At 35.4% G+C, this 24,805-nt stretch overlaps 1 protein-coding gene across 2 annotated transcripts in view; it reads right to left on the reverse strand.

Moving 5' to 3' along the window:
• Positions 1 to 22,114, reverse strand: part of Depdc1 (DEP domain containing 1) — a 30,399-nt gene extending 8,285 nt beyond the window's left edge. The window contains exons 1-8 of one of the 2 annotated variants that reach the window (XM_075980987.1): positions 22,006 to 22,114; positions 19,016 to 19,281; positions 9,399 to 9,555; positions 7,881 to 8,002; positions 7,346 to 7,476; positions 6,772 to 6,819; positions 2,593 to 2,733; positions 70 to 909 (exon numbers count right to left, since the gene is read on the reverse strand). In XM_075980987.1, coding sequence (XP_075837102.1) covers positions 70 to 909; positions 2,593 to 2,733; positions 6,772 to 6,819; positions 7,346 to 7,476; positions 7,881 to 8,002; positions 9,399 to 9,555; positions 19,016 to 19,281; positions 22,006 to 22,053 — 1,753 coding nt within the window. In that variant the 5' untranslated portion in view covers positions 22,054 to 22,114. The remainder of the gene's footprint in view (positions 1 to 69; positions 910 to 2,592; positions 2,734 to 6,771; positions 6,820 to 7,345; positions 7,477 to 7,880; positions 8,003 to 9,398; positions 9,556 to 19,015; positions 19,282 to 22,005) is intronic. The other variant, XM_075980988.1, reaches the window with a different exon arrangement.
• Positions 22,115 to 24,805: the final 2,691 nt, after the last annotated feature.

The raw sequence follows: 24,805 nt of genomic DNA on the forward strand, positions 1-24,805 counted from the left end.
AGTCAGGAATACAAAGCAGAGTTAGTAAACATTAAACGTTAACATTGCATGCACCGAAAACAGCCTTACTTTGTGTGCCAGTCAACACAGAAGCAGCTGGAAGTAAAGAATTCTCTGAAAGTTCTACTGTGCTTTTGCACAGTCTTTTATTGATTGTGGTACTAGACTCTCCGAGCTCACTTTGCACACTTGCACTGCCTTGGGCAACATGTGGTTTTATTATAATTTCAGCCACTGGTGTATTGATATATCTATTCTGTCTTGTACTACTTCTTAAAAGCAAACTCTGAGATCTACAAAGCTGTTTTGAATTACATTTTTCTGTATATAGCTCCCCTTGGTCTTGAACAGTCAAAGCAGAGCTTCTTTTAATACTAACACAGTATGACTGCTGAATATTTTCTTCTGAGTGAAGATTAAATAGAGATTTCTGTTTGGGCATTGGTACTAAAGGTTGCTTATTATTTTTCTCTTCTATGTTCAGAAAAGACTGATAGAAGATACTGGATGTCTTTTTACTTGAATTCCCTGACATATCTATAATTCCTTCCAAAGAAGAACACCTTGGTTTGATGTTAGAGGACAGGGCATGTGTATTACTTAAGCCTATTAAATTATGACAGCTTCCTCCCATTATGTCGTTGGCACTAGCTCTTCTGTTTCTTAAATTAACTAGCTGCATTTTCTTGGCATATCTTTCTTGAAATCCTTGATCACTTCTTTGCAGTCTCTTAGAAGAATCCAATTCTTCACTGCTTTTGTCTTTGTGAAGCAGACTCAGTAGCAGACATTCAGTTGATTTGAAGGAATTCAAATTGCTTAAATGATGGATATTTGAAGACCGTGGATCATCATGGATTTTATGTATCCCACTTGCTCTATCTGAAACTGTGATGTAGCCACAAACAACTACCAGAAAATGAAACAAAAATTAAGATGCAAGTGCAAGACAGTGAATAAAAATAAGACAAAAATAAAGTTAAAAAAATAAGCATCACTATTATATACACTGTTAGTAGAGAACAAATAGAAGTTCCTTAATTTGGAAGCCTCTTCAGTAGGACTCATGCAACATTCAGTTATAAACATGCAAGACTGACTGGTAATATTTAAATTTATGATATAAATTATCTAAAAATTAATTTAACAGCCTAATTAGAAGAATTGAATCAGGATAAACTTAAAAATATTTGTTTTTAATCCTACTAGTATTTAAAATCTTTCAAATATAAGACACCTGTATATAGAAGCATGCATATAAACATCTTGGTGTTCATGGGAAGACTGGTTCCAGGGATGCACATGAACAAAATCTTCACATATATAAAATGGCACTCTATGCACATACATATAACATAGTCATTTATTTAAGAGAAACCCTGTCTCAAAAAACAAAAATCAGCCGGGCGGTGGTGGCGCACGCCTTTAATCCCAGCACTCGGGAGGCAGAGGCAGGTGGATCTCTGTGAGTTCGAGACCAGCCTGGTCTACAGAGCTAGTTCCAGGACAGGCTCCAAAGCCACAGAGAAACCCTGTCTCGAAAAAAAAAAAACAACAACAACAAAAAAAAAACAAAAATCAAACAAACATACAACAAAATCTCTAGATTACATATATAACTAACACAAAGCAAGCATTATGTATATGTTTATTGCTTACAGAAAATGACAAGGAACCCCACTTTCCGCAAATTCTCTGTAGCTACATTGAAAACAAAACATTTTTGAATCTGGATTGGTTGAGTCCAGGAGTATGTAAACAGCACATGAAGACTAGTGACAAGCGTACCTATATTTGGTCTCTGTTCTTGGTTACTGGCATAGAAATCCTAAAATCCTTGGAATTTCCTGAGTGATCAGTATTGTTATTCATGAGGAGCTATTTCAACATGCATGAGTTTGTCCTAACGTAACTCATGGCTTAGCCACATAAAAGCATTACCTACAACCTCTTGGAAAGGAAAGGGGGATGGAGATTGAGTTTAATAGCATAAAATGATAAGTTAATCAATCATATCTAGCTAATAAAATTTACTTAAAATTCTGAAATAGTGAAGCTAAGGCAGCTTTGGGTTGATGAACACACAGATGTTCAGGTGTTTTCCTGAGAGGGTACAGAGCCTGTGTACCCCCACTCCTTCCATGTGCATTTCTTCTTTCTGTCTATTCCTGAGTTCTATCCTTTTTAAAACAAAATATCAAACATAATTACTTTCCAGGATTTCTTGAGAGAATTACAGAGGGGTTCAAATAAACGTTTTAATTGGTAATTGGCTGAGCATAATTGTGGGAGCACAGGGAACTTAATTGTTGCGAGAACCAGAAGTAATAACAGTCTTGTGAATCTGAGCCTTTCTCCTGTAAGATCAAGGCTAAGTCTAGGAAGCTGTGTCACAACTACATAGCTATATGTTAGTCGATCTCAAGGCAACTAGTGTTACAGCATATTTGAACCATTTGAACTAGAATATAGTATTTGAAATAGTTTATAGCCCACCACATTCATATTTACCATGTTTTTAGACTTTTAACTTCAAGGAAACTTAAAATTTTAATAGAGTAAATTTAAGTAAAAAGTAAAATTTATACATACCCATAATATTCACAAATAATTCATAATATTTAAATGTAAGTAGAGGTTCAGGGAGATCTAGAAAATAATCTGCAATTGTTCTGAATACATCACGTTCAAATCCAACATATGTTGGATTGTTAGTTTCATTACTTCTTGGCCCTAAGAAGCAGAAGGCAAAAAAATTTGGGCAAACTATATTTCAATTTAATACAATTAAAAGTACACCTAAGTTTAAGCTTGTACTTCATGAGGGAGGTATGTTTAACAATTCATGTTACAATATATGCAGTTCATCAACTCAGGTCTCATCATTTCACTGGACATCACTTTAAACAGCCTCTGGCTGTTATTTTGTTTTAATATTTTTTAACATATGAAAAACTATAAGAAAGAAAAATTTATGATATATTTTAAAATCATCAATTATTTTAGTGAGATTTTGTTGCAATTTATTTTGTGAAGACAAGAATAATACAAATAATTCTAAACTATCTTTTGTATGTCAGTACTTTTATGAATAAATTTTACTCTCTTTAAAATTCTTAATAATTTTAATATTTTTCCATATTACTTTTTAAACTTAATACTACTATTGAATCATAATTATTAATCATTGTTGATCTATTAAAAATATAAACTTCTCTACAAGTCTAGTACTCATCAAGGGGAAGTAGGAACATATTGCCAAAGAATTATTTGCTCTGGTGCTATAGGAATTCCCACCACCAATAGCCTTTAAGTTACCTGCCTACTTGGGTGTGGCCTCTTACACTATATACGACAAAGTAAAGCGCTCATCTGGCCTCTCTTCTAGCTGCAGGGTTTGGTTGCTATTCCCCTTTTCAGCAGCAGATTGTGATCTGCGAGTCTACCCCTAAATAAATAACTAGCTCAATTCTGAGCTTTTTAGTGTTTCTCTTCACTCTGGGGTCTCTAATTTAGCATCTATAAACTATGTCCTGGGACTCTTTCCTATAAAAGTCTTCTGGGACATGGTTTACAAAAAAGATTCAACTGCACTGGAGTCTTGGGAACATATCCCTAGTGAAGGAAATATGTACTCATTGCTACAAGCTGCAACATTATACAGTAATTACTCAGTCATCTTTTCACAAGCAACTTATCAGAACCAAGAGATCTGATAAAGGCTAAAACAAAAAGCAAGGCTTTTTGGCATTATTGCTTTGTGGATAGTCTTTTGCTGTAGATTTTTCTCTGTAGCTGACTTCCCTTTCTGTTACACGTTGGGGAATTAATTCCCTAGTTCAGAACAGTTTCCCACTGCCAGGTCTCCATTTTTCGTTTCTACATAAACAGAGATCTGCTTTCCTGCAATTATCTTTATTAGCAGGCATTTGGTCAGTGTTTAGGGTCCAGGTGTAGAGCATTTCATTTAAGATATTCACTGATCTCCAAGGATATAGAATTACTGCTTGCCTGAGCTGCTGCTCTGTTTTACCCCACAATCACCCACCAAAGAGAACAGCTGTTAACAGCACACCGAGGAACCCTGGTTCTCCCCTTTGTCTTTACTGCTTAGGTGTGTACTCAAAACCCATAAGCCCATAGAAACTGCAGCATCTGGTGTAGGAGTTATCTGATCTAGAGCCAAGGCTTCTACCTGTTTATGTAGGTTGCTTGGTTACCTGATTACCTGATGCATTCTGGGAGAGAAAAACCACGGCATGCTAGAAATAAACTTTTTAGCCCTTTACTGACCACTAAATATGTAGGACAGCATACTAACCTCCCTCTAGATTTCCGTGATTATTTAATTACTTTCTTAACTAACGTTCTGTATTGAGGAGAAGCCTTGTCCTAGCCACTCCCATGGATCTGTGTGTACGTAAAATTTCTTATCTGACTTTCTATGGGGCAAAAGAACTCTGCCCTTGGATCTGCTAGGACTTGGGAATTGTTGGTGTTAAGGATATATATGACTGGAAACATTTGTAAAATGGGTGGAACAAAGAACAATGAGAAACGATAAATTGAATAGAGAAGAATAAAAAAACAAGGATGGGCAGTTCTTGTTGTGAGTAGACTTCTTTACCCTCAGAATTTTAGCCCCCCCCCCTTTAGCTACTCATAGTTTCTTTAATTGAACCCTGAACGGAAGTCTTAAGAGCTAGAACTTTAAGGCTCCTGCTAACTCATATCATTGAGTTATCCTTACCAAAATCCTTTTTTTTTGAGCCAAATAAAGTTTTTTTTGTCTTTCTGTTTCCAAATTTTTGTATGACTACACAAGTTGTAAGCATACACACTCCAAAATGATTAAAGAAAAAAACAAATCACAAACATAATACTTTAGAAACTAATATTGAATTTTCTAGAGCCCAAACAAGGTATTTTTCTAAAGCAGACATAAATATTCTTAATATATATAGAATATTAATCTGCAGTACAATTTCTAACACAGAAAACACAGGTTCACCAGACATAAAAAGAAGAATTTATAGTTAGATAATTGAGGTTTGAGTTCAGATAATACTAATTTTCATCTCTGGGAAAAAAATTGTAGGTAGTATTCTTCAGACTAATTTTCAAGATTATTCTTCATATAGACCAGTGGTTCAACCTTTCTAATGTTGTGACCCTTTAGTAGAGATCCTATGTTGTGGTGACCCACAACCATAAAATAAATGTCATTGCTACTTCAGGACTGTAATTTTGCTGCTATGAATTGCAATGTTAATATTTTTGAAGATAGAGATTTGACAGAGGGAATGTAACCCACAGGTTCAGAACCACTACTATAGACTCTAGATAACACATTGCAATTAACTAAAATCCAATGAGCTATATACTTATTATCATCTAGGTACCATAAGAGCTGGGAAGAGAAGGAAGACAGAAATCTCTAAAGATGGAAGATAAATGCCTCTGAGAATGCTTATCTATGTTGTTAATCATGAGACATAGGAGAGCAGGACAGTTGAGTAGGGAAGATAATCAAAAGTCCATGCTTAAAAACACAGGCTCTTTATCTAATTCCACAAATAAAATGTTTTTGTAACTTATTAATATGATTGCTATTTCTTTGGCTCTTCTGTTATTTTGACATACAATAAGGAATATAATCTTTGACATTTACAAAATTTCATTTCATTTCCAAAAGTGGTAACTTTAAAAGAACTTCAGCGATCACTAAAATTTCTAAAATACATTTTAACTTTTAATGACGTAAACGTGTTGTATAATATTTTAATTTCATTTTGAAAATAAAGCCGTTTGAGTCAGAGGGCAGAGCTAGCCATTAGCTGACCAAAATTAACTGCAGAGGTTTGGAGGACTGTGAACAGATGTGAAACAGGAAGACAGGACTGAGAGAGGATCTCAACCCTTCTGGATGGAGGAACAGAAGAGATAAAAAGTTACTGGTCGCTGTTCTGCTGCTTCTCTGATCTTTCAGGATCTTACTCTAATATCCAATTCCCGATTTTTATTGATAAAGAATAATTAGATAAATGTATTATGAAAGCAAATACCTTTGCAAATTTTTAAAATATATTTTGAAAGCAGGAAGGATTTTGTAAACCAACTATCAATGTTTACTAAGAAAAAGGTTGAGCAAGAAAATGCTAAACAGTGGTTTGTAAATAACTAACAGCATTTTCTATTAATACATCCTATGAAGTAATCTACCTTGGGAAAGTATGAACATGGGCTTTATGAAACTTGGATTCTGATTTAACATCTTCTACTCCTATGTTGCTTCTTATTTATTTATTTATTTGTTTATTTTAAGTTTTGAGGGGCCAGGTTGTCTCTGTAGCTTTTGGTGCCTGTCCTGGAACTAGCTCTTATAGGCCAGGTTGGTCTCGAACTCACAGAGATCCACCTGCCTCTGCCTTCTGAGTTCCTGGATTAAAGGTGTGTACCACCACCACCTGGCTTGTTGCTTCCTTTCTAAACTGCCACCTTTAAGCCTATAAACCTCATGTGGCAATCATTGTAGTTTACCTAAGAGTCCTTTCAATATCTATAAACCTATGAGTTTATGACTTATTTGAATTGAACCATAAATGACAGGTTCTAATTAAGAATCATTTTTTACACTGAAAATAAAGAGCTCCTAATCAATTCTATTTGACTATTATTTCACTCATAATTTCAAATATTTTCTTCATTATTGTTAAACACTTTCAATATAATATACTACACACACACACACACATTTGTGGTTTAACTTACAATTTGCAAGGCACTTCATAGCCGATAATACCCAGTGTGGAAGATCCTCTAGATACAAAAATCAAAAAAATGTATATTAAGTCATAGATGTTTTATGATAGTATTTTTTTAAATATTATACATGGCTTAGCACCAAGGATTTTTACCAGCTGAGCTAACCACTGGTTGAGTACAGATTAATATATTAAAATACAAAAAAAAAAATTGAAAAAGTTTTAAGTATCTTGAGCTTGATTCTATCTATGATACTTAAATCAAGTAGCTACCCCAAATCAAGAATTAATTAAATGAGAAAGGTCTATGTGTATATAAACTAATTCTCATCTTTATTTATTCCATTACTTCTCTTTAGTCCTATTACTATGGTACATGACTATTACTGATTTAGGTGAAGCCTCTGACCAAAATTAACATTGTCTGAATATTGGGGAACTTTTAATTTAATTTAAAAAATTAAATTAATGTAGCCTTGGAAAGGATTCTATTTTCTATATCTGAGTGTCTACATTGCCCTATGAAGCCAACTTTGGTTACCAAGTTTAAAAATATCCCCCAATTTTTTCTAAACACCTACCTGATTTGTCTTGTAGCACAACCACTCCATGCTTACTTGTGTTGGACATGTTGTACATTATATATTGAGGAATTACTTCATCTGGGTTTATGAGGTCTTCTATGGATGGTACACCTAAAATGCTTTGCAGACTAAAAAGAAGAGTATAAATATTTTTTCTTTATAAAATAAAGGAATAGAATATAAATGTGAATATGACTTGCAACAAACAAAGCCACCAGAGTACTTTATTCTTCTCTTGTCAAAAATTCAAGAATTATATTTACTATTTACTTTTACATATATATTCTTACTCAACAAAATTCAGAGGAATCCAATAAAAATCACAAACTACAGTGATGACTTTAATTAAAAAGGTGAAACTTTTCTTTGTGTACTGGATCTGTACCACAATCAATTACTAAAAAACATACAAGCATATTAAAACTCTAATTTTTAAAAATAAGTTTTTTATTCATTTGAAGATTTGGATGAAAAAATCAAATCAATAATCCACATACTTAACAATCTTAACTACAGCTCAATTTTGTCTTACTAGGTCATGATAATATATCTCCAAACTTCTTCAACATCTTCTTGGCTTATTTCTCTCTTGTCAGCTGAGTTTTCTTTGTGTTCATTGATTATCTTCTCATGATTTATGTTTTCTGTATTTTCCTTAAGAAAAAAATTGTTTTGGTTTGTTACAGTCTGATGTGGGATGTCATTCGATATATGTGTTGCTTTTATTAGTTAATAAAGGTGCTTTGGCCTATGGCATGGCAGAATATAGCCAGACTGGAAGAGAAATAGAGAGAGTAGGTGGAGTCAGACAGAGACCATGTAGCTGATGAAAGAGACAGACCCCGACCCTTACTGATAAGCCACAGCCTCATGGCGATACACATTAATAGAAATGGGTTAATTTAAAGTGTAAGAGTTAGTTAATAGGAAGCCTGAGCTCATTGGCCAGTATGTAATTAATATAGTTTCTTCTGTGATTGTTCAGGTCTAGGAGGCTGGAAAATGAATGAGCAGTCTCTGTTTACAACAGTCTATACACAAAATAAAGGAAAGTGGAACACTTTAAACACAGGATTCTTTGCTTGTTCTCTCTCTCTCTCTCTCTCTCTCTCTCTCTCTCTCTCTCTCTCTCTCTCCTTCCTCCTTCCCTCTTTCCTTTCTTGTATCAGACTAAATTTAACATTTGCTGTCTTCCTTAGTGGATTTCCACTTTATTTATTGAGTCAGGGTTTTTCATACTTGTAGTTTTATTAGTTAAAGTGTACTATGGAGTTACAAAGTGTGTGAAAGAAATGGGAAACATAGCAAAGGTTTTAAATTTTGCACCTTTTCCAACACATCCAAATCAACTGCTTATCTATGCTTATCTAGTTTGGTTATCATTATAAAAGAGTAGTGACAGAGACAAACTGAAGAATTATATAATTATGCAGCCATTGTTTAAATAATGAGTATACTGCAAATAACCCATATTGAAGTCAGTCTCTAACCTGAGCTTACTAGGTGATGCAACCTTTAAGAGGCAAGGTCTGGTGCAAAGAATCAGAGGTAGCAGTCTTTTGAAGCAGCTAGCTATTGGTACCCCAATCCAGGCAAGTTTCCTTCTTTTACCTTCTATTTTCTGTAAGTAGTTCCCTCCCTTCCATGCTCTTATTATGATCGCAGTGCCTTGTCATAAGACCAAAAATAACAGAGACTCGAGAATATGGACTGAAACTTATGAAATCTAAGGTTTAACTTGCTTACTTGGAGATCGATTCTCAGGTGTTTTATCACAGTGGTGTAAATCTAATTAATACACCAAATAGGAATAACAAATGACAAAATATTAAATTAGAGCAATCCTTTTTCTTTTTAAACTCATTACTGAATTCAGCACTGTTTCTGTAGGTTCCAAATGCATTCACACATTTTTTTAAAAAAAAAGATTTTAATGTAAGGGATTACAAGATTGTCTTCAAATATTAAAGCATCATTTACTTTTAACAATCTTATTATGAAACATGTGACAATGCTATTTAAACTACTGGTTAGTGAAAGGATATTTTACCTGAGAGAAACGTAATCCATGCTTCTTAGGAGTTTTACGAGCTAAGTTTCGCAATTTAAAAATACTGTCTTTATCTTTGGAAAAGTACTCTTTGCTTGTTCTCCTGATTTCTGTATGTCTTTGTGGAAGAGTTTTAAGTGGAGAAGTTGCAGGAAATCTGGTTTAAAAATAATATGGAATGAAATAGGATATGATAAAAAAATAAACTTTTAGAGTATATTTGAAAAGTCACACAAAGAAATTGACTTAATTACATTATCAAGTAATGAAGATTCTACATAAGTCAATATTACCAATAAACATTTAAAGTATTTTAGTGGTTTCCTGCTTTCTTTAAAATGCTGTGCACATTTCAGTTTTGCTTGTATACAGTACAAGGCTACAATCAGGATTAGTCTGGTTGAAGAAGTAATACTTACATATAAATAGCTCTAGAATATTGTTTTGCATATCACTTTAAGAAAAACATCATAGTTAGGCAAGGGTGGCATACACTTTTAATCCTAGGACTCAGGAGACAGAGGCCTGTGGGTTCAATGCCATCCTGGTTGAGAGGACAAGTTACAGGACAGCCAGGGCTACACAGAGAAAATCTGTCTCAAAAAACAAAAACAAAAATCAAAAAAAAAAAAAAAAAGAAGAAAGAAAGTAAGAAAAAAAAGAAAGAGTTTGGATATACTTCCAGCCTTTTGACAGTTTGTCCCAATTTTAGGATGTAGTCTCTTTCTTCTTTTGACTATGATACATTTTTTATCATCTTAATGTGAAATATTTCAATGGCACAAATAAAACAGAATATAAACCAACATATATATATATGCAACAATCAAGCAATGAAGTTGTTGATATTTCACCAAATACTTCTACATTTTTAAGTACAAGAAAGTCCTTGGCCTATTTAAATTTTTAACCCTCTCTTAAAGGAAATAATAAACATCTTAAACATCTTTTTTTTTTTCATGTGTGTGTGCATTTAGGGTTTCAATAAATATACTTGTGTGTTTTTCTTTTTTGGTATTTTTTAAATTACACATTAAATTCATACTTAACATTTTAGTGGCATTAGAAGCTCTTTCCTTGTTATAATATAATTTTTAGATTATCCCATATAAATTTTATTTTTCATACTGAGGTATTTAAAACAGGTATAATGTTTTGCTTTGAAGAATATTTAATTATGTATCTGCATGTAGGTATATACATGTGGGCATAGGTGCCTTCAGAGGTCAGAGTCATCAGATTCACCTTGAGCTGGGAATTGAACTCATACCCTCTGAAAGAGCAGTGTGTGCTTCTAAGTGCTGAACTATCTCTCCATCCCCAACCTTTTTTGTTTGTTTTTTGAAAAATAGTCTCTAGCCCAGGCTAGTCTTAAACACCTATGTAACTACGAATAATTTTAGACTTCTGATTCTGATGCACCTACATCCCAAGTGCTGGAATTATATCTGATTAACACACCAAATGGGAAGAACAACAAATGACAAAAATATTAAATTATACAAAAGCATCCTTTTTCAAGTATACCTCATTACAAACATTGTTTCTGTAGTGTCGATGGGATTACAAATACATTTTAATCAAATTTCTACCTATGTATTAATGTATTTTCTTTGTATGTAATTGTTTTAGACCCAATTATCAGGTGAGGAAATCTTCTCCCCTTTTTTCTCTGAAATGTCTTAGACCTTTATCAAGATGAATTTTAGAGTTTGCTTATCTTACCTATAAACACGGTCTGCTTTTCTATTTCTTTTCTTTTCAGTAATAATTTTATAATTTTCCCTAATAACATTTCATATTTTTTGAAACCTTATTTATGGTCACTTTATAATTTCTGTTTTTTAATCATTGTACAGGTTGGTTTCGTGCAACAACTTGACACAAGCTATAGTCATCAGAGAGGAGGGGACCTCAGATGAGGAAATGATTCCATGAGACCCAGCTGTAAGGCATTTTCTCAATTAGTGATCAGTGGAGGAGGGCCCAGTCCATGGTGTGTGTGCCATCCCTTGGATCGTGGTCTTGGATTGTATAAGAAAGCAGGCTGGGCAAGCCAATAAGCAGCTCCCTTCCATGACCTCTACATAAGCTCCTGCCTCAGAGACCCTTCCCTGTTTGAGATTTTGTCCTGACTCCCTTGAACATCAGTGCTGAAGTGTAAGCCAAATAAACCCTTTCCTTCCCAACTTGCTTTTGGTCATGGCATTTTATCATAGCAATAGAAAATCTAATAAAGGATATTCATATTGGAGGAAGAAATATACAGATTAAAGTACTAGGTAGTATGACAGAGTTTAATAATTCCACCATGTTTAAAGTGGAGAAGGGACTAATGAAGACAACTATAGGGAAGAATGTCACTCATTTGGTAACAAAACAAAAGGACAAAAACTTAGGTTAAAGATGACAGTTGCTATAATTTAAAAAAAACAGCAAGAGAGAGATGCCATCATAGGACAGGGTTCACATGGAGGGTTTATTGGGGGAGGGGAATAAAAAGGGAGGAGGAAGAGAAGTGCAAAGGCCTGCCTCTTTGGAGGAGTGGCCGGAAAGCATCACAGCATACATCAGGGCTCACATGGGAGGTTTATTGAAAAAGAAAAGGGACAAAATGGGGACAGAGACAGGACAAAGAGGGGCGGAGGGGTGCAGAGATCAGTCCCTGGGACAAAAGTGGCAGAAGAGAAGATGGGAAGTGAACAAAGCCTGCCTTTTATAAGGGAACAGTAGCAATGTGCACAGCAGGGGTTTTGAGTGGCTTCTGTGAGGACCCTAAGGACAGGCCAGCACAGATGCCTGAACACTAACAATAATGTCTCTCAATTTGCTATATTTAAGTTTATACCTAGTAGGAGATTTAAAAAAAAATGACTCCAAAGCTTATGGTACATTTATTTGAGATGTTTGATACTGGTAGGAAAGCAAGTAAAGACACAGAATGAGACACTGAAGGAATAAGGTCAAAGTGAGGATAGGGCCCACACTGCAAAACTGTTGTGCTGTAACTAAGAAGGGAAAAGAGTGCCACACACTATTCATATGCTCGTTACTGGAATTCACTTGTATGTTGAAAATCCTTTAATACAAAGGTGTTGTGTTTTGTCCTATCTGAAACTCAGGTGAAATTGTATTCCTAGGTAATGAATACCAGGGTGGTTGGGTTTTTAAGATAGATTAATGCTTCTTTTGAGAGAGTTCTGGTTCCAGCATGACTCAAATACTATTACCAAAACATAAGAACCTTTCATGTTTGCCTCTTTGCATTCCTTGTCCTTCTGCTTTTCTGCTAGGCCATAATATAGTACAAGATGGAGCTAAGATCAGAAGATATTTGGAAGTTTATTAATTAGTATGATAAGTGTATACAGTGCTTTAAGGAGAAAAAACTTTCAGAAAGATAAAGCAACATTTGTTGAAGTAGGGTCTCAGCATTCTCATTTGCAAATAGGGCTTAATGAATCCTCGCTCAGCTTTCTTGGATTCTAAACTGGGATGTACACAAATAATTAAGCAGTTTCTATATCCTGTGGTTGATTTCTTGTTACGTATCTCTGTCTCCTCTCTCTCTCCTCTCTCTCTCTCTCTCTCTCTCTCTCTCTCTCTCTCTCTCTCTCTCTCTGGCATATATTATATTGAAAGCGTTTAACAATAATGAAGAAAATATTTGAAATTATGAGTGAAATAATAGTTAAATAAAATTGATTAAGAGCTCTTTATTTTCAGTGTAAAAAATGATTCTTAATTAGAACCTGTCATTTATGGTTCAATTCAAATAAGTCATAAACTCATAGGTTTATAGATATTGAAATGACTCATAGTAAAAATCTAAACTTCAGTGATTGTGACATGAGGTTTATAGGCTTAAAGGTGGCAGTTTAGAAATGAAGCAACAAGCCAGGTGGTGGTGGTGCACACCTTTAATCCAGGAACTCAGGAAGCAGAGGCAGGTGGATCTCTGTTAAGTTTGACACCAACCTGGTCTATAAGAGCTATTTCCAGGACAGGCACCGAAAGCTACAGAAACACCCTGTCTCCAAAAACTTAAAATAAATACATTAAAATGAAGCACTCTGGTGGACCAAACTCAGGGTCTTAGGCATAGTGAACATTCATGACAAGCACTCTACCAATGCCAGCACTGATTTTGTTACATAAAATACTCTACCATTTTATTACATGTTATTATAATAATTATGTATCATTTAAAGGCAAGGACCCATGAATTTGTTTGGGAATTAGAGAATTTATGAAATTTAATGTCAATAATAACATCATTGAAACGTTCTGACTTTCATAACATGCACAAACACTAGTATATGCTATCCTTCCAACTTCCTGCTTTATAGTACACTACTTAACACTCAAAATTATGAACTTTGTAGCTCACAACTTTCAATCATACAGTTTTTCTACATAGTTTTAATTACTTAAGAGCAGCAATACTAGGCAATCTCTAGACCTTCACTCTGCCTCTCATCTAAATCTAATCCCACAGTCTAATAATCTTGAACTCTGTAGTAGACCACCTATTTCCATCTCCCCATTCCTCTCTGCTCCCATTTCCAGAAGATCATGACTATCTTCCCCTACACCTGCCCTCTCTACCCCATTCCTGTGTCTCAGTCTCCCACGTCCATAGGCACTCCCTGGGAAGTAAGTATGTAAGCCAGGAAAGCAGGTAGGCAATAATCAGATCTTCACTCTACCTCCTGTTCTTTAAATTCAACCTCCCAGCCTCATTTCCAGCTCTGTAGCAGGTCACCAGCTATGGCCTCTCATTCTTCTCTGCCCCAATTCCCACATGACTAAGCAGATACTGGTGATAAACCATGTTTATATTCCTACTGTGGTTCCCTTCAGCATTCTTCATTTCTAGCACATCTCTGTCTCTAAGTGTTAGCTCCCAATACCAATGAAACACATTCTAACCAGAGTCATCAGTGGCCACACCTGGCTGGGTTTCAGGGGCAGTCCCTATCAGGCAAATCACATCCTAAGAATCAAAGAGAGTAACAGAAACCAAGGAATAGAATTTCCACCCATTAAAGAAAAGACCAGCTATGAGCACCTAGAATTAAAATGATCCCAAATCCCAGATGCCTAGACCCAGCATAAAAACAGAATAAAAATAGCCAGAGTAATATGTCAATATATCTCTACTAAATCCAAGCAATCATACTATAGTAGGCCCTGAGAAATGTAATATAGCTAAAGCACAAGAAAAGGACTTTAAAATAGCCTTTATGAATATATGTAAGAGGTCCTTAAAAAAGAAATAAATGTCCTTTAAAAAATCATGAAAACATGAAACAGTGGAATGAAATGAAGAAAATAATTGAAGATTTGCAAGTAGAAATAGAATCAATAATAAAAATCCAAACTGAGGGACAAATGGAAATAAAAAAATTTAGGCACTCAAATTGAGCAATTCATTCATTCATAGGCCTCACCAACAAAATATAATAGATAGAAGAGAGAATCTCAGTTGTTGAAGTAAAAAAGAAATGGATACCGTGGTCATATAAAATGTTAAGTCTAAAAAAATTCAGGCACAAAGCATTCAAGAAATATAAGACATCATAAAAAGATCAAGTTGAAGAATAATAGAACAGAGTAAGAAAAAGAAACCCAGGTCAAAGGAACAGAAAATATTTTAAAAAGAATCATACAGGAAAATTTTCCCAACCAAAAGAAGACCTACAAAGGTACAAGAAGGATAGAGAATATCAAAGAGATTGCATCAGAAAAGAAATTCCTAATATCACATAATAATAAAAACACTAAATGTATGGAACAAACAAAGACTTTTAAGAACTGCTAGGGAAAAAAGCAAGTATATATAAAAGCAGACCTATAAGAATAACACCTGACTTTTCAGTGGAGACTACAAAAGCCAGAAAGATCTAGAGAAATGTTCTCCAAATTCTAGGAGTCCACAAATTTCAGCCCAGATTATTATACCATGCAAAACTTTCTATTACATCAGGTGGAAAAAGACATTCCATGATAAAACCAAATTCAAGCAGTGTCTATTTACAAATTAAGCCCTATAGAAGGCACTGGAAGGAAAACCTCCAACTGAAGAATATAACCATATCCAAGAAAACATGAAGAACAAATATTAGACCAGCAAATTAAAAGGAGGTGATGGGGGGACACTCCTCGACAACAAAATAGGGGAATCAACAAATACTGCTCATTGATAATGCAACATCAATGGATTCAATTCTGGAATAAAATAAACAAACAAACCAAAACAATGGATTCAAAAACAGAATCTAGTTTTTCTGATAAATACATAAAATACTCTTTACCATTAAGGATAGCTATCACCTCAGGGTAAACGGAAAGAAAAAAATATTCCAAGGAAGCTGGTGCAGTTGTTTTAATATCCAACAAAATAGACTTTAAACCAAAGCTAATCAGAAGTGATATGGAAGGACATCAAATAAAAAATCCACCAAGAGGACATTAGAATTGTTAACATCTAAACATCAAGCACAAAGGAACCATCGTAGTTACGATTTCTATTGCTGCGATGAAAGCAAGTTGGGGAGGAAAAGGTTTATTTGGCTTTTACTTCCACAAATAGAACATCTTAAAAATAATGGTAGTAGTTAAATTGAATGGCATGTAGAAAATCCAAATAAATTCATACTAATTACACTGCACAAAACTCAACTTCAGAACCACCAAAGACATCAACATAAGGCCAGATACACTGAATCTCATAGAAGAAAAAGCAGGGAATAGTCTTGAACTCACTGACACAAGAAACGTCTTTTGAAGAGAACATCAATAACATAGGCACTATGAGCAACAATCAGTAAATAGAAGCTCATAAAACTGAAAAGCTTCTGTATAGCAAAGATCACCATTATTCTGACATAGCAGTGGGCTACAGAATGGGAAAAGATTTTGACCAACTAGACATTGGATAGATAGTTAATATCCAAAATATATAAAAAACTCAAAATACTAGATGTCAAGAAAATAGATAACCCAATTAAAAAATGGGTACAGATTTACTCAGAGAATTCTCAATAGAAGAAACTCAAATAGCTGAGAAGCAATCAAAGAAATGTTCAATATCCTTAGTCATCAGGAAAGCACAAATCAAAATTACTTTGAGATTTCATCTAATATCAATCAAACTGGCCAAGATCAATAAAACAGAAGACAACACCTATACAACTCATTAGAACATGGAGAAGTTAAGCTGATGCTTACATAGATCCTTCACTTCCATGTTCTAGCATCATTAGTGCTCTGCACAATGTCAAAAGAGAAATGTAAACACCAACCTAGACACAAACCCTCTTGTAGATGGAGATTTTTCTCCATTCTGCAAATCCCACTTGACTGGTTCCTCTCTGACCACCGAGTCCCCACAGCTGCTTATGAAATAACCACTCTGAGGCTTAATATCAGTTACAATTGCTTAGCCAATGGCTTAGGTGTCTTACTGGATAGCTCTCTCTTATAAATTTCTATTAATCTATGTAACACCACCTGGTTGTGACTTAACAAGATGCCCTGGCATTTCAACTTCCCCAGCAGGTAGGTGGTATCTCCCTTCTTCTACCTTTTCTCTCTCCCTATCACTGTTTCGATTTCCTGCCTAGGTATATTCTTACTGGTCACTGCCTGAAACAGCTTTATTCATCAACCAATAAGAGAAACACATAGTCACAGCATACACAAAGACATCCTACATCACCCTTTCATCTACTATTTGTCCTCCCTACAAGGTATGCTAGAGCGATGGAGGCACAAAACTTGTGGGAGTAATCAACAAATATTTGAGACTAGATTAGCCAGGGACAGAGGAAAAACCCAAAAACTACTGTTTTAAAGCAAAACAAAACAAATGTAGCAATAAAATGTCTTCTAATGACTTTCTGTTATACTCAAATATCAGTGCCAAGCTTAACTATCACCAGAGAAGCTTCCTCCTGCAGCAGATAGGAATAAATACAGAGACTCACACAGCCAAATATTATGCAAAGAGCGAGACATAGTCATAAATAGAAGGTCTTCACCAAATCCCACCCTTAGGGCTCAGGGAATTCCAACGAAGGGAAGGTGAAGAGTTTAAGAGACAGATGGGATTGAAGACAGCAAGCAGTCAAGGCCTTCTAGATACAGCAGTACTGGCACATGAATTCACAAAGACTGACAAAACACACGGAATCTAAACATGCCCGCATCGGATGGTCCTAGAGCTGAAAGGAAGAGTAGAATCATACCCATTCCTAACCCAGAAACTATTTCCAATTGATAACCACTTGAAAATGAAAACTTAAGTTTTCTCCAAAAGGGCCTCCCTGGGCAAACAGAACACTCTTAAGGGTAGGATCCATGCCCAGCAGCAGATAACAAACACAAAGCAAATTCAACTACATCTTTGGAGTTTCTTTGTCTCATAATGTTAAGTCAAGACATTGTTTTGTTTTTCTACATTACAAGTCCTTTGCATATGTATTACCACTTCCAATTTTGGTTTCAGTGGGATTCCTGGGTGCGTGAATGTGTATGTCTCAGCAACCATAGGAGTTTCCTGTACTTTTTCTTGTTTGGCTGTTTTATCAGATTTTAAATTATTTGTTCATTTATCTTATTTTATTTTATTACTATTCCTTAGATATATTTTGTTTTCTAAGCAGAGAATAAAGGTTGTGAATCTGGGTGGGAATGGGAGAGAGGAAACCTTACTTAGAGCATATTTTCAATGAAAGTGGAAAGAAAGATCAACAATACCTTTCTTTAAAAAAAATCACTATTTCTCTGAAAGAAGCTGCTATTGCTGCAAAAACATAACAAATGTGAAGCTACAATTTCAATGTAATTTCAGGTTTTTTCTTATTTGTGTTTAATTTTTCATGCTTGAAATTATTTTTTTTTATTGAGAAAAGGAAAAAAAAAACAAGTTTCCACCTCCTCCCAGCCTCCCATTTCCCTTCCCCTCCTCCCCCTCCTCCCCCCCTTTTCCCCTCCCCCCACTCCTCTCCCCCTCCCTCTCCAGTCCAAAGAGCAGTCAGGGTTCCCTGCCCTGTGGTAAGTCCTAGGTCCTCTCTCCTCTGTCCATATCTAGGAAGGTGAACATCCAAACTGGCTAGGCTCCCACAAAGCCAGCACATTACGTAGGATCAAAACCCCGTGCCATTGTCCTTGGCTTCTCATCAGCCCTCATTGTTCGCCATGTTCAGAGAGTCCAGTTTTATCCCATGCTTTTTCAGTCACAGTCCAGCTGGCCTTGGTGAGCTCCCAATAGATCAACTCCACTATCTCAGTGGGTGTTGTTGATCTTAATCATTCTTGAAATTAAAACATAATTACATGATTTCACCCTTCTCTTTCCTCCCTCCAACACTTTCCTTGTACCCCTCCTTACTCTCTCAAATTCACATATATATTGTATATGAATATTCTAAATAGATCAATGCTTCCTGCTCAGTTCATATGAAGTTACTTGTATGTATATGATTTCAGGGATGACTATTTGGTATTGAATGACTATTTGGGGGGCTCTTTACCAGGGGAGACTATTTCTCTTAAGTAAAATGCTGAGAGCAGAACTAATTAGATTTTATAATTACACATCTATTCCGTACCTGAATAGTTGATTGTTGTCATCAAGGTCTTCCGATCCCCATCTACCTTTGATATCTTCAATCACATGATTCTTAAGAAATTTTCTTAATAGTTGAACAGTCTGTTGTCTTGTAACTTCAGGACCAAAATTACTATTATTTCTTAATAGATCATAAAGCCAATCTACTGCTTCTTCTGCAGTGAAACAATTGCTATATTTTTTTAAATGTTGTCTATGTTTTCTTAAAGGCATTCCTACTCGAAAAGATGTGGTTACTTCATTCCACTGTGAAGAGAAGAAAAATACCGTTCAAAAAACATCATACAAAAAACTGAAATCTCATTGATTTGGGTATGTAGCCAGTTCTAGGCTAATTTTGACTACGTGAGTTCCTATCTCAAAATAACCAAAAGAAATAAAGAAAATTATTAGACAAAGAAAATTCTTTATTCCACGACTGATTATACTGTAAATATTCTTGAAGAAATCATCTTATCTGTGCTACATAAAATCTTATATCTCACTAATTTATTATTAATTCTAATGCCAAAATAATATTTTCTTTGTAATAGGCTTTTTTACTATACATTCATTGGGTATTCCACTTAGGAAACTTAGGGATGAAAAGAACTGCAATGCACCTGTTTCTTAGTCCCTGACAACATTTTCTGTCAGGTTTTTTACTTTAATTAACATTAATAATATGCCTCGTATTCATTATTTAATTGTAAATCTCATAGTCTTATGAAGTTACTATTATTTCATTTTTCATATAAGAAAAAGGAAGCAAAGATGGACAGCTAGACCAAGATCATATCTAAATAATGGTTCTCAACCTTCCTAATGCTGTGACCCTTTAATACAGTTTCCCATGAGGTGAATCCTAACAATAAAATTATTTTGTTGCCACTTCATAACTGTAATTTGCTACTGTTATGAATTTTAATGCAAATATCTGGTATGCAGTATATCTGATTTATGACCCCCAAAGGGGTCACAACCCACAGATTGCATGTTAATCTAAATGATTAACATAAGCATTCAAATCCAGGTTTAGATGGGTCTGGCAGTGCAGGCCTGCAATTTCAGAGGTTGAGGCATAAAGTTTATTATGTTCAGGTCTTAGATGAGATGCAGAATGAGTTAAAAAATAACATACAAAACTTAGGGAAATCCTGTCCCCAAATTAAACGTAGAACGGATGCCATAAGTTACCCCCAAATCCAAACAAACAAATGAAGAAGCAATAGCAACAAAAGACCAGGTTTAACCAATTCTGTCTAGAATCTGTAATCAATAATTGTACTAGTCAAATAAAACTTCTAGCATGTAACAGTTATAATGGCAAAGTGCTTTTAATGCCAGGCATTTAGTATAGTATCTCTTATAAAAATCCCTGTAGTTCTGGGCATGGTGGCAAAGGCTATTGGATCTCTGTGAGTTCAAAACCAGCCTGTCCTTCATGGTGAGTACCAGGACACCCAGGGCCACATAGAAAGACTTGTCTCAAAACAAATAAATAAATGGAACATAATATATATATATACATATATATTATATATATATATATTAAATGAAGTCATTGAACATTTAATTAACCTATGCATTAAAAAGTATTTGTTTTCTGAACTACCCTCAGTCAAATGTCTAGATTAGAGACATTAGCACTAAAATATAAAAGTGGTGGTATACAATGAATATATCAATTTTTAATAGAAAAAGTCATACATTAGAAATGAACTGCATTTCTTTTATTCCCACAACTCTCTATTACTTACATTCAAGAAACTTTTTTGAACTGCTAAAGTGACGTGTGACTCTGAACGTAAAGACAGCACAGAACAGCTTTGAAATGCAGGGTGTTTATAAAGTCCCAGAGTGAAACATTTAAGATTTGTTTAAGCTTTACTTCTTGTTTATGAATATTTGTTCTTTTCTTCTCTGTACCTCAATATTTTTATACTAATATTTACCATGTGGTAATAAAAAAGACTTTATGTAAAGTATTTGTAAGTATTTGGTGAATTTTTTTAAAAGTGTGTTTGTGTAACTTTCACCTAAGATAGTAAATTTTTAATGTGGCAAGATTACATCATTAAGGTACCTAACAGCACTAAATTTTGTCCTTTATATTGATAAACATAACCACCAACTACTTGCTGAGCAGTAGAATATATGTCAAGATCACCATGCCAGAAAGAGGTGAATTTTTAGTTCTTCCATTTACCATTTATGTGTCTTCAGGAGAGTCCTTTCTTTGAACCTTGGTTTCCACACTGGTGAAGTAGAACAGGCATTTGTGAGAGGATAAGTTGCATGTTATTCTATAGACTACCACACATTCTCATAGGACATGTCCTACAAGCCCGTTGTGCCAGTGTGGAAAAAGAGGGTAGGTGAATCTCTTCGTGTCACATAACCAGAAGTATACTACTTTACAGGATAGAAAATCCAACTGCACAGCCCTGGCGACAACCCTCGGAGGTTACTAAAAGTACTCTGGGTTTAGCTTCAACAGTTCTTTTCTAGTGCTACTTAGCATACATGTCCTACAATAAATTTTAAGGAGCCAACAGGTCAAACTGCCATGCCTGAACTTCTGATTTGAAACTTTAATTTCTAATTCAGGGAGGCAGCAAATAACACATGAAAAGTGACTAACAATCGTATTTGTGAATCAGGGAAAGGAAGACACCTGTGCAGCTGTCCTGCAGAGCCAGAAAATTGTGCAGTTTGGGGGCACTGCACTTTGGATCTGAAGCTGAGAGAGACCAGAGTGGAGTGCAACTCAGTGCCATTACTAATCAGTGTCCCTCAGTACCGTTCTCAGAAATCTGGGCTCCTTGTGTCCCTCAGGGTAGCAGATCTCTGGCTCATCAAGAATCCAGTATCTCTGAGTCCCCTCAGGAAACCTAAATCCCACATATACCCAGGTCCCCAGGATCTCTTTGTCCTTCAGGAGACCTAGATTCCTGGTCCCTGTCCTCCAGCGATCATCCACGCTCTTACCAGCTTGGTGGCCCGGTAAGGTCCAAGAGGAGCACCCTGATCCTCCATGCTGTCAGTGCCAGGCAGAGTCCATAAAGGCGGCGGAAATAGCGCTGTAGCTGGAACCTTAGCCTGGTGTCCGGGTCTGCACAACTGCCGCGCTGCTGATTTGAATATCTCGGAGCGGAGCTGATTGGTGGTGCCAATGAGTCGCATGACGTGGCAATCCCTGTCTGCCGGGAGAGGGGCGGGGGAAGGAGAAAGAGGAGTTATTCTGACGCTCAGTCTGTGTAGGTGGTACAAGCTTTGTCAAGTCAGTTACTAAGTCGCTTAAGGGAACTGTGCACTCTAGAACCGAAGGAATTGTGTACCTCGTGAACAGTACAACAGCAAAACGATTCTCCCTTCCTGATTCTAGGGACTCTTCCGGGACACTGCACCTAAACGGGTTAGTGTGCTTGTTTCCTTTCGACTTCCCGCCCTGTCTTTCTTTCTCTCTCACACACATATTAGTAAGAGCCATGGTTAGGGTCTAAGTAAAATAAATGTCGCCTCCAATTCGTCTTCTTCCATGACTGGAATGGAGCATAAGCAGATGTTCCTCTAAAAACTTGCCTTTAAGAAAATCTACTGCAATATCCTTAGAAGAAGCCTGGCTTATGCTTCAACATGACCACACACTTAGAACATTACGGGTGTCTTTAAAAATGCATCTCCAAATGACAAAACTTAGCTGAGCTAAGAGATTTACATAAAGTCTCAGAACCCCTTGCTGATTTCAGGCTTGCTTTAATAAACAATAAAAGCGCTGTTAGCATTCTGTAACTACTTGGTAGTAGAAATTGCTCAGCACAGTGATTGAGAGGTCTGTTTCTGTTAAACTATCCTGCCAAACAGCTGTCATCTTCTTAAGACAATCAGTGTCTGCTTTCAAAATATCATGACTGGGCTTCTTGTTGACATCCCCCCCCCCCAAAAGAAAAGAAGTGGGTGGGGAGGGTCATTGGACCCTAACTCATGCATCCAGTCAGTCCTCCCAGCCAGATCTATGCTGTAGAACTTTGTACTTGACTTCAGGTTTCAGGGAGGGACCAGAGTATATAGACTTTGGAAGACTTAAGGAAGGGCTCTGTACCTATGAAGCTGTGGGGAAACTTTCACCCATGTTGGGAGCAGACCTTCCAGTGCTTTAAGGTCATCCATGCTCCTGACCATAAACACTCCCCCATGTTCTGTATCTAAACCTAAGAAACCAGTGATTTGAATTGAACTTTGGTTTGTCATTGGAACCATATGAGAAGATGATAAATAATGAGAAAATTCTCCCAACAGTCTATGAATTCATTCTACTTCATTATATCATATTGGCAATGCCTATAGTTACAAAAATTTTGAAAGCCAGATTTTTACAAAAGTTGACTTTTGGATTTTCTTTTATTTTAACTGCATATCTCTATTCTTAGGAATTCCTTATTGATTGGGATAAGCTTAAAATTGGTTTTCAATTTAATTAGATTTAGATGCCTATGGTACTAATCAAACCCAATTCTAAGTTTTATGTTGTGGGAATTTCCAGAGACTGACATGTGGAACAGTAAGTCAGAAAGGAAGACCAGTCTGGAATGAGGACAGTACCCTCTAGTAGGTTATATTTCCTCCATTTAAGTTGTTTCTATAGGGAACTTATCATAGTGATGAAAACCCAACTTGTTCTAATTGAATGGCTTGAATCTGTGTGTCAATTTTGTTTCCATTACTACACTTTATTTTTAGTCATTCATACTCTTTCTCATTCACATTCATAATGATTTCTCAGAATGTGTTATAGACTAATTGTATCAGGATCATTGGAATATATTATCCCTGGAATCTTCCAAACAATATGTGGGGGAAGGGACATATGCAGAGCAGAGGATATTCCTTAGGATTTAAGATCTTGCAACGCTAATGTTCGTGTGGAGCTGAGCTGAGCTTCTTTAATGCCTACATACTATTTTACTGTCAACTAAGATAGAAAGAAATACAAGCCTCTGTAACTTTTATAACTGAACCCAATGCTAATTGGTGCAATGACACCCCTCCCCCACTTCACGCATACATACACACATACATACACACAATGGACATAAATGTATCATCTCTTAAATATGACAGAGCATAATGTTTTTCTACTTATAAATGATTCTGGTTGGCATTCTCTGTTTTGCCTGTGTGTCTTTATTTATTCTTACTAAAACGTCAGATCTAATGCAGAGAATTTAACCACTGTTCATTGCTATATTTTTATTCCCTAACCAGCACATAGTAATAATTTAATAAATATTTGATAACTGGGTGAATGTTTTTTCGTAGCACTAGAAAGGAACTGTAAGTGATGCAACTCAATTGTCTTTCTTTCCTAACTAGCTTTTAAAAAAGTACTTCCATAAGATTCATTTATCTTTAAATTTTGCTTAGTCATTCTGTAATATAATGTCTAGTTATAAATTTTATTTCACCAATCTTATCTAATATTTGTTTTGCCTGAGATAATTTTTATCCTATTTTAGTTATGGTAGTTTATTTTCCTTCATGTTTCTGAAACTGTTTCCATTTAATGTACTAGAACTTTCTAGTTTTTCTGACTTCTATATATAATTTTTATTTTCTTATTTTTCCTCTCAGATTGTGAGACCATTCACTCTAACTGAATTTCTAACTCACTATTTTAAGTCCCCTCCTCCTTCTTCATTTTTTTTAACATGGTCTTTTATTCATATCCAAGAAAGTTTTTCTTTAGATTCTTTGGTTGATTTTATTTTTGTATAGCCTTTATTAGAAT

This window comes from Microtus pennsylvanicus, chromosome 7 (genome assembly GCF_037038515.1).
Source record: "Microtus pennsylvanicus isolate mMicPen1 chromosome 7, mMicPen1.hap1, whole genome shotgun sequence".
Lineage (NCBI taxonomy): Eukaryota > Metazoa > Chordata > Mammalia > Rodentia > Cricetidae > Microtus > Microtus pennsylvanicus.